Source organism: Anas acuta, chromosome 11, assembly GCF_963932015.1.
Source record: "Anas acuta chromosome 11, bAnaAcu1.1, whole genome shotgun sequence".
In the NCBI taxonomy this organism is placed as follows: Eukaryota; Metazoa; Chordata; class Aves; order Anseriformes; family Anatidae; genus Anas; species Anas acuta.
Window position 1 is genome coordinate 12839136 of NC_088989.1, and position 10167 is coordinate 12849302.

The 10167-nt window shown below is 53.1% G+C and overlaps 1 protein-coding gene across 1 annotated transcript; it reads left to right on the plus strand.

The window, feature by feature from the left end:
• Positions 1 to 1334: 1334 nt before the first annotated feature.
• PPM1M (protein phosphatase, Mg2+/Mn2+ dependent 1M) lies at positions 1335 to 9519 on the plus strand. Its single transcript, XM_068694868.1, has 10 exons — positions 1335 to 1645; positions 2810 to 2933; positions 3922 to 4176; positions 4540 to 4652; positions 5256 to 5340; positions 5661 to 5779; positions 6239 to 6302; positions 7169 to 7276; positions 7801 to 7949; positions 8211 to 9519. Exons 1-10 carry the CDS (start codon positions 1413 to 1415, stop codon positions 8356 to 8358), a joined length of 1398 nt encoding a protein of 465 aa, XP_068550969.1. The 5' UTR covers positions 1335 to 1412; the 3' UTR covers positions 8359 to 9519.
• The last annotated feature ends 648 nt before the right edge of the window (positions 9520 to 10167 follow it).

Here is a 10167-nt window from a genome sequence, read left to right on the forward strand (position 1 = left end):
GTGATTCTGCGGTTCTGTGAAATGCCACAGCCTCCCTCGGCAGGAGCCCCGAGCCGGCGGTGGCAGAACCTGCAAAGCCGTCCCCATTGCTGCTCGTGTGCCACGCCACGCAGGTGGTGTTTGCCACTACGGGTCCTGTAGCGAGGCCAGAAATAGAAACGGGGTTTGCCCACGGTGGCTTCTCGATGTGCTTGCAGGCACCAACTCCTCCCTGCCCGCAGAGCACGCAGGAATCGGGTGCTTGCGTTGTGCTCGCCGAGAGCTGCCCAGGGAGCACGCAGCCGGGCTGCGTGGGACTCAGCAACAGCCCTGACTCAGCTGCAGCTTCCAGCAGCTTCCTTCTCCTACACGTGCCTGTGACATCCGTGATCGAAGCGCTGCTGCCACAGCTTGGCAGGCTCACGCTGGTGACTGTATTTGCCGGAGCAACCCCCAGGCGTGGGCCAGGCTGCGCTTCCCTCGAGCTCACTCCGGAGAGGAGAGGGGCTTTGAGGCAGAGCCACCAGCCTGTGCCGGGGTCGCTCACAGCCCCATGGAACCCGAGGACATCGGCACACGGTGGTATGAAAAACAAAGGGCAAAGGGGCACCGCCACTTCCCCAGCCTTCATTTGGGCCTGTACACACAACCTGGGCGCAGAGGGAAAGTTACCAGCAAGTGCCCAGCGCCACCCACCCGGGAGAGGTCTGACTCAAACACTCAAACACAGATTGCTTTTTTTTTTCTTTTTTTTTTTTTGCTGGTGACTCAGTTCGGACCCTGCAGACAGCTTCTGGTTTTGCCAGCAGAGGCTTTCACTTCCTGCAGCAGCACAGGGCTGGAGAAGGAAGAGACCAGGGATGGGTTTTCGAGCCAAACAGGAACCAGGCTGCTCTCTAGGCCACTTGTGCCATTCCCTCTCTGCCCTTACCCACCCTGGATGATGTTTTAGGAGGGCTCTGGGGCTGCTTGTTCACACCTCCAGTGCCTTTGTGCGTCCGTTCTAGTAACCTTTAACATGTCCGTGGGCTTTCAGTTCTGTTTCAGTTATTTTTTAGTGAGCTCTACAGAACCCATGGGGGCTCTGTGACTGTGCTGGTGGCCCCAGCCCGCTTTCAGACACTATTCTGACAGCCTCTCTGATCGGTCGCGGTGCTGAAACTGGACCTGGGGAGCAAGTAGCATGAGCCCAGGGGGCCGTGTAAGCGATCCAGCACGGCGGAGCCGGGAACCTGAGCCCCGCTCACCCCTGAGATGTGCAGTGGGACACCGAGCACAGGCAGCAGGGCGGCTGCTGGGGCTGCCTCTCCCTCGCCTTTCTCTGCTCGCCTCAGCGTGAGGCAGGGCAATGGGGGCGGGCATTGGGGCGGGCCGGGAACAAGCAGGGAGGCGCTGCTGAAGCCGGGCCAGGCCTCGGCGGGCCGGGGGCCCCCATGTCGGCCGAGTGGCTGCGGTGGGTGAGGCGGGGCGGCCCCGGGGAGCGGCCGGGGGGCAGCCAGGAGCCGGGGCCGCGCTCCCCGTCCCCGTCCCCGTCCCCCGCTCCGTGCTACCGCCGGCCCAAATTCCTGCGTGCTGGAGGCGGAGGCGAGGAGAGCCCGCGGTGCCGCCGGGCCGTGAGGGGCACCGGGCCCGAGCGGCCCCTGCCCTGGGGTTCGGGATACGCCGAGTGAGTGCGGCTGCTGACGGGGAATGGGGTCCTGGGGCGGTTTTGGGGGGATTTTAGGGGGCTTCCGGGTGTGGGGGGGGCCCCGCGGGGCGATGTGAGGTCGTGGGGTCGTGTAGGGGCAGCCTGGGCGCTGCCAGGAGCCCCCCGGCCATGCTGCGGTGAGGGGAAGCCTCGGACTGGGCGGCCCCAAAAGGTTTTGGGGATCCGAAAGCAGGATCCAGGCTGCTGCTGCCTCAGGGAGGAGAGGGGCAGAGGTCAGGGCGGGTTGGTCCCAGGGTGTGTGCACCCACACCCAACCCATTGTCTGGGCGCAGAGGGACACAGGCAGTGCCTTGTCCCTGCTTCTTGTCCTCGTCTGTGGCTGGACGCCCACCACAGTGCTCGTACCTGGCACTCGGTGGCTGGGGCAGCAGCAGATCAGCTCGGGCAGCTCGTCCCTTAACCCAGCCCTGTGATTTTCCTGCTGGGACGCCGCTGCCTGTCTGCTGTTCTGTGCCCCTGGAGCTGCAGGGCTGCTGTGTTGGGCAGAAAAAAAACCCTCCCTCGTCAGGGGAAGGGATTTCTAAGCATCGAGTACGAGTCACTGCAGCGTGCCTGAGAGGCAGGCTGCTGGCACTGCATGGAGCAGGTGGCGGGGAGCAGCTCCCTGGGGCAAGAAGCACCCGAGAGCTGTCCCCTGGCTCCTCGCAGAGTGCCATAAAAGCAAAGGGAAAAGCAGAATATCAGAAATCTCTGTTTTTGTCTCATTTATGGGCAGGGAAGCACGTTGTGGTAGGCCCGCGGTGTGACGTGGTGGCAAGACGTGCTGAGCGATGAGCTGTGCAAGGAGACAAGATGTTCACCATTACCCACATTAGCAAGGCTGGGACACTGCCAGCAGGCGTGCAGCTCTGTGTCACCAGCACAGCCCAGCTGCCTGGGCTGCCAACAAGGGCTGACAGGCAGGAGTGCTTGCAAACCACTTCTGTCCCACTTCATGGTGTCCCTGGCGGAGGCTTTTCTCACTGTGGTAAAGGATGTGATGTTTATGTTGTTACCAGCAAAGAGATCCTTGAGTTTGAAAGGGGAGCTTGGAGCTGGAAGGAAGGAGCAGGGGAACATTCCCACGTGCACCTGTTGGACGGGCAGTGCTTCGTGCCTAATCTGGAGTGTTTGAACCTGCAGGGTTATCAATGCTGAGAAGTCGGAGTTCAATGAGGACCAGGCGACGTGCTGCCAGATCTCCATCCGCAGGAGGGAGCTGGGCCTGGAAGAGGACAAGGAGTGGCTGATCCTGTGCTCCACACAGGTATGGCCCACGGTCAGGCTGTGCTAACCCTGCTGCCAGCTCTGCTTTGAATCCAGGGACCCAGGTATAGAAAATACAGAATGGTAGAATGATTTGTGTTGGAATGGACCTTTAAGGATCATCCAAATCCAACGCCCTGCCACAGGCACAACACCTCGCACCAGCCCAGGCTGCCCAAGGCCCCATCCAGCCTGGCCTTGAGAGCTTCCAGGGATGGGGCATCCACAGCTTCTCTGGGCAGCCTGTGCCAGTGCCTCACCTCCCTCATGGGAAAGAATTTCTTCTTGGTGTCTAATCTAAACCTACCCTCTTTTAGCTGAAAGATGTTACTCCATGTCCTCTTGCTATATTCCCTGATAAAGAGCCCTTTCCCAGCTTTCCCGTAGGCCCCCTTTAGGTACTGGAAGGACAGTGTAGTTGCCCCATCAGTCCTGCACACCCCCACGCTGAAACCCTTTCTTGGATGTGCTTAGGGGAGCTGTGACTGGCCAGCAAAGGCACAACTCTGCCCATGTATACCATTTCTATTTCCTTGACCTGTGTCTTGCAGCGTTTGTGGTTGTCCTAGCCCTTTACTATGTTCCCTAAGCTTTCCTTTACTTGTACTTGCTTTGCTTCCAAAGGCTGTATGTTAGTCATCATCACTTGGGCACAACAGATGCTCTCACCTTATAAAGACTGGGAACAGCGCTGCCTTTTCTCCTGTAAATAGAAATTCTCCAAATGCGGAGGAGGAATAGCATGTGAGGGTGTGCAGCAATGCCTCTGGAAGCTCAGAGGTGAGCTGGCAGGTCTGATGGAGCATCACGTCCATCATTGTGGTCACTGTATGAGTTTGAGCCGTGCAGGGGATTCACCAGTGGTAGGGAAGGGTGGTTGGGATGGAAGAGCCAGGCAGAACACATTCAGCGCATCCTGACTGTGCACCCACTGTCCATATGGCCTCTCTCCACCTCTCTTCCCCCCATCTTCACTCTTTTCATTGCAGTTTTTGACTGGTTACTACTGGGCACTCTTCGATGGCCATGGTGGCCCATCAGCTGCCGTCATTGCCTCCAACTATTTGCACTACTGCATCAAGCAGAAGCTGGAGGAGGTTGCGGGGGCTATCACTGAGGCCCGTCCCCCCATGCACGTGAGCGGCCGCTGCGTTTGTGACAGTGACCCCCAGTTCGTGGAGGAGAAGCACATTCGCGTGGAAGACATGGTGGTGGGAGCCTTGGAGAACGCCTTCCAGGAATGCGTGAGTTCTCCCTTCCTGCTGACAAAAGTGGACAAGTCTGTCCCTCCTCCCTGTCTGCTGTGGCTCCCTCCTTCTCAGCTCTCTCCTTAGGAAGTGCCCAGGCACCGGTCACCCGGGTGCTTTAGCTTTCCACGTGGACAAGGCTTGGCTGAGGGTGCCCAAATCAGTTCTGCAGCCTGTCCTTAGCATCTAGTCCAGCAGCAACAGCTTGGCTGCACTGAAGCAATGCTGTCTTTGGCCTTGCTGATTTTCTGCTGACCATTTTCCATCAGTTTTTACTCTAGATTTCTGCTAGGAGGCACAAGACAGCTGCAGAAAACAACACCCTGGTTCACGTCATTCTGAACTTGTTTAAACCAACAGGATGAAGTCATTGGCCAGGAGATGGAAGCCACTGGCCAGACAGGAGGCTGCACTGCTCTGGCTGCTCTTTATCTCCAGGGAAAACTGTATGTGGCTAATGCTGGGGACAGCAGGTGAGCAACAAGAAAAGGGAGAAGTTGCTTGGGACCAAGAGCTGGGAGATGAGCAGGGTTTCCAGCACCTTCCATGATCCTACAAAAGGTGAACGTGCAGCCCCTCTGTGCTGCAGTATGGCTGCCTGCCTGCCACAGGAGCTGTTGGGTAGATGGACAGATGGATGCTCTCATTCTAGATGGGCTTTCAGATTTCAAAGGAGTGATGCTGCCTGGCCATGGGGCAGTGCTGAGGCCTTAGTGCAGCAGTAAGCTCATCCAGGCAGGAGTTCAGAAGTGGGAGGTGATTTCAAAGCATCTTAAAGAGCTTCCTCATCTGTCCTTGGCTACCACTCCTCCGAGGTGTGCCATTGCTGAACCAGGCAGGCTCAATTCTCTGCTGTGACAGCAGAGTTGCAATTGAGTCACTTAAAATACACCAGCGTTTTTAAATATTCCTGGGTATGTAGCTGTTCTCTGGGATTGCTCTGCTGTGAGTTGTGCTGCTCCCACAGCTGGCTGACCCTGCTGCTAGCCTCAGTAAGGGGAGGTGAGCAGAGATGGGGCTGCAGCGATGCTTATATGGCAGGGGAGATACCAGCTCTTCGCCTCTTCCTCTTGTAGGGCCATTCTTGTTCTGAAGGACACCATCGTGCCCATGAGCTGCGAGTTCACGCCCGAGACAGAGAGGCAGCGACTCCAGCACTTGGTGAGTGACTCCTTTCACACATCAGACAACCAAGTTTGGTCCAGGAGAGCTTGTGATGAGAGCATCACTTGTTTCCTTAAGGTCTATAAGCACTGTGGGGCCAGAATGTCATTTGACACCTGCCATGAAGGGCTGTGAACAAGATTCAACTAACAGCATTTAGTATTAGAGAGGCTTACATCCAGCTCGTCCCCTTGTTTTCCTGGTTTTGTTCCCATTCTGCAGCCAGGAGTGCCAGTTCCAAGCCAGGAGCAGAGCTTGGTGCTTATCTCTGCTGCAACAAAGCCCACCTATCCTCGTGCCTTTCTTCCCTTCTCCAGGCTTTTCTCTTCCCCAAACTCCTGGACGGAGAGTTCACGCGCTTTGAGTTTCCACGGAGGCTGAAGGGAGATGACGTGGGTCAGAAAGTCCTGTACCGGGATTACTTCATGGAGGGCTGGTGAGTCCTTTCTGCGTGGGGACAGGGCAGCTTTACCTGCTAGTAGCCACGGGAAGGTGAAGGGGAAAGGGACTGTCTGAATGCAGCAGCAGGGAACGTGAGAGCAGTGGGTGTAAAACTATGTGCAGCCTCCCAGCAGCAGCTCTGCCCTGCCTGAAAGATTGGGACCAGTGGAGGGAGGTTAAGGAGCTTCTGTGAGCTTCTGCCTGAGGTTGTAAGAGCCCAATGAGCCCCACCTTGATGCAGGTACAAGGAAAGGAAGGGGAGAGGGAGAAACAGTTGGGCATTCAGCAAAGGGTCATTCTTTACTGCACCTGCTTCAAGAAGTCACCTTATCCCTTCTTCAGGCATTTCCCTGTGTGTGGGGACACCCCGAGGGTTGAACCACAGTTGTAATGCTCAGACTGAGTTGTACCATCAAATGGACAAATTAAATCAACACTGAATCCTCTGTTCTAGGGGATACAAGCTGGTGGAGAAAGCTGACCTCAAGTATCCTCTTGTCCATGGTCATGGGAAGCAGGTAGTTCAATGCTTTATACACTAGGAGGGCAGAGATAAGTGCTGGGTGTTCCCAGAGCATCCCAATCGCTCACATTCATGCTCTGAGGCTCCCCAGCATGGCACAGACACAGCTCTGCACAGCGCTGACACAGCAGCTTCCATTGCAACAAACTGCCTGTGAGCAAGTGCAGAGCAGGAGGAGGTGTATACCAGATCCTCCAGAGCCAAGAGGTTCCATCCCCCTCCAAAACACCTCCTAGTGGAGCAGATGGCGGCCTGGCCTTTCCTCCTCTCCATTTGCACACAAGAAACCATTCCTGCTATCATTTCCTGTTGCAGTCAAAAGATCCCAACTCAGATGTCAACCTCCAGCCCTAACCAGTGCCTTTCCCAGCGGAGCAGCTGAGGAAAGGAGTCTGGAGAGGGAATGAGGCGGGGAGAAGCAGTGACTGCACACATCCAGTGCTCACCCTGCCACCACCAGTGGTGCAACCCACGTGCTGGCCCTTTGCAAAAATTCAGTGCAGAACCTCCTTTGAAAAAACAAAGGACCATTTATTTCAAGCCAGCCTAATTCTCTTCCTTGCCATCTCAAATCAAAAACTGATACCACCATGGGCTTCCCAAGGCCTGTAGTATACCCTACTGACTCCGGAGCACACCATGAGCCATCACCATGAGCGGCCATCCATGTGCTGGCTGTCCAACTCCATGCTCACATTAGGCCATCACTTCCACTCATTCCTCCATCTCTGAAGATTCCTGGGGCAGCTCTGGGTGATATTTGGGTAAAGGTTTTAAAGGCAATGCATAAATCATTCAGGACAAGCCATGCATCTGCCTTTAAAGGTGCCACGTTCTTACATTTGTTTTCTTTGGGGCCAGGCTCGCTTGCTGGGGACCCTGGCTGTCTCTCGAGGTTTAGGGGATCATCAACTCAAAGTCATCGACACCAACATTGAAGTGAAACCTTTTCTCTCCTGCATTCCTAAGGTTAGTCACGGCACGTGGGAGTTGCAGAATGGTGGTGGAATTATGCTGCTCCTCCTCTCTAGCACCCACATTTTGGAGACCAGGAAGGTCTCGACCACGTCCTATTTCCATCTTCCTTCTCTCTGCACACTGCCCAGAGAATCCCCAAGGCAGAATAATCTAGAAGCCCAGCAGCAAGGGGACATAAAACATTGAAAGCACCCTGATCCCACTGTAAGTCCTCTCTCAGGGGAAGTCATCTGCCTTACCCCTCCCGTACGTTGCAGCAATTGAAGTTACTATCAGCATCCTGACCAGAACGGAATACACACACCTGCTAGAGGAGGTTTTAGAGCAGGTACACACTCACCTACTTGGAGAAGTTTTGCAGTCTGTGATTACCCTCACACAGGGAAGCCAAAGAATCACAGAGCTGTTTGATGCTCCCAAAGCCAGGTGCAATATGGGAAACATGACAACCCTTGGTAATTACCTGGAGTTTTCACACGTGAGAAAGCCCTCTGATTTACTCCTGTGCTTTCCAGGTGAACGTATTTGACTTTGCTCTGCATGACATTAAGGAAAACGACGTCCTCATCATGGCAACTGATGGCCTTTGGGACATTTTGTGCAACAAAGAGGTGGCCCACATGGCCAGGAGCTTCCTTGCAGAAAACAGGACAGATCCCCACAGGTAACAACAGTTTTGCCGTCCTTTCCCTTTCCAAAGAACCTGTCTGGAGCAGCAGGCTGAGATCACTTGGCTTCTAGGTCAGCTCCAGCAGGACCAAGCGCTCCTTTCTGTGATTCTGGAAGGACTGGACACCGGTCTTTCCCCATCCTAAAGAAGCAGCTGGTGTCTTAGGAAATCTAGTAACACAAAGGCCCATCTCAATGTTGTTCTTGACAGGCAGTGTTGTGCCAGACCGAAACTCACTTCTCTTTGTACACACAGATTTTCAGAACTGGCCAAGTGCTTGGTACGCAGGGCAAGAGGAAAGAAGATAGGCCACCAGTGGATGCTGGATGATAGCCGTGAGGCATCCTACGATGACATCTCTGTATTTGTCGTCCCACTACACAACAGGGATGAGGACTGCTAGCACGATGTGCAGCATCTTGGTGCCCCCCTGCTGCGGCACTGTTCAGCATCAGTGCAAGACTGAGGGATTGCTGCTGTGCGTGCACTCTTCCAGTAAAACCATCTGACACAGAACCTCAAAATGCACGGCCAGCCTTTGCGCAGAGGATCAACAAGAATATGAACTTCCTATAAACATGCACAAGAACAGCTGGCAACAAGTCATTCCTTGTACTTTTTTTTTTTGTTGTTGTGCCAGTGACAAATTGCCAAAGTGGCCACACAAGCCAAAGAGCAATATTTAAGGTCTTTGCAGGACAATGAGCCTCAAATCCACATTTCTAGTGGTTCTAGAGGCCTATCCTCCTCCTTAATATTAAAGAATGAGGATCAAGTAAGATCCAACCAGCCTGGAATACTGGATTTTAGTCAGACTTGAACTGAGTTTTGTAAAACTGGATGTATAAGCTACAAGTGTCCTTCATGCCCATTTGCTGCAACACAAGATCAATTAAAAAAAAAAAAAAAAAAACAATCAGAAGCTGTTGCTAGGACAGCATTACATACAGCAGCAGCCCAGACCTCTACCAGCTGAGAACGTTCCCATTTATAGGCAGTACCACCTCAAAACAGAAAATGTTACCAGATGGAGCTACGCATCAGTGCACAGGAGCTTCCCCTGCAAGGGTAGATGCCTTACTTAAGAGCTTTTGTGTAATGTGCTATGTACCCAGTGTACAGTTCTCTAAGAACTGTTAGTCCAGAACACTCACTAACATTTTAGAGGTCATTTCTGCTACTGACAGCGAGGCTGGTTTCATAGCAGTAGTGCTGATGAGAACTGTTTAAATACAGCAGCTGATTCCTTAGAAGAGCTCCAAGCAAGATAGAACTGGTCAAATTTGTCTGGAGTGCTGAACCACAAGTGCTATGGTCATTACAACAGAAGACAAGCCCAAATGAGCTGTGCCTTAAACTTTTATGATCTGCTCTTAACCTGTTCAGTAGCCAGGTGAATTCAGGTCTAGACAAGCTTCCCATCTCCTCAGGTCCTCACTTTGTTTTCATTATTCCTTGCACAAGTTGCAGTGCTCACCAGTGAAGTGGACAAACTCACACCTTTGTTAACTGCTTGAGTTCCATAAGGATGAAAGACCTAATAAAAGAAAATTTTCCTATCTTCTTCCAGCTTTGTTCCTGTTCAGTTTTACACCGATCTGACATGAAAGAAAAACGGCCTTAAAAAACCACAGGGGAGCTTTCACCCCTAACCTATTTGTTGCTAGAAGTATTCCCCAAGCAGTATCACCCCAAAAGGCTTGGTGTCAGATTATTTCTTGCAGCACAAGGCCTGGACTCAGGAAGGATGCAGCCTTCTAAGGTATCTGCTCATGGTTTAAGCAAGCAGTATTAAAAAAACAAAACCAAACCAAAACCAAAAAAAAACACAACTCTCCAGCTTCACTTTCTCCCATCCTCTTGAGTTTAACCTGAAAATAACACATGGGATTTTACTTATGTTAACTCAACGCTGCCATCCCCTGTATGATCCAAGTCTCCTGCTACAGGAACTTGGCGAGCTATTTCCCCACCTTCCTACTGAGAAAGGGCTCTGCTCATATCCAGATCAGTCTCCTGTGAACACTCCTCTACCTAGAACATTACCTCAACAAGACCGCTTCCCTATCCCAATATATTTCTCGTGAAGAAAATCCTCTTAAGGTTACGTAGGAATAGCTTTAGAGCCTCAGTTTGCACTGCACAACTTCTGACTTTCCAAACTAAATGAGACTTTTAAAATAGATTTCTCCCACTCCCCTCTATGAAACCA

What these genes read in the sequence shown, in the direction of transcription:
- PPM1M (XM_068694868.1), top strand. Translation starts at nt 1,413, where the DNA reads ATGTCGGCCGAGTGGCTGCGGTGGGTGAGGCGGGGCGGCCCCGGGGAG. An exon ending in AGAACGCCTTCCAGGAATGC is followed by an intron (nt 4,177 to 4,539) that starts GTGAGTTCTCCC and finishes TTAAACCAACAG; the next exon opens with GATGAAGTCATTGGCCAGGA. An exon ending in TCCATGGTCATGGGAAGCAG is followed by an intron (nt 6,303 to 7,168) that starts GTAGTTCAATGC and finishes CTTTGGGGCCAG; the next exon opens with GCTCGCTTGCTGGGGACCCT.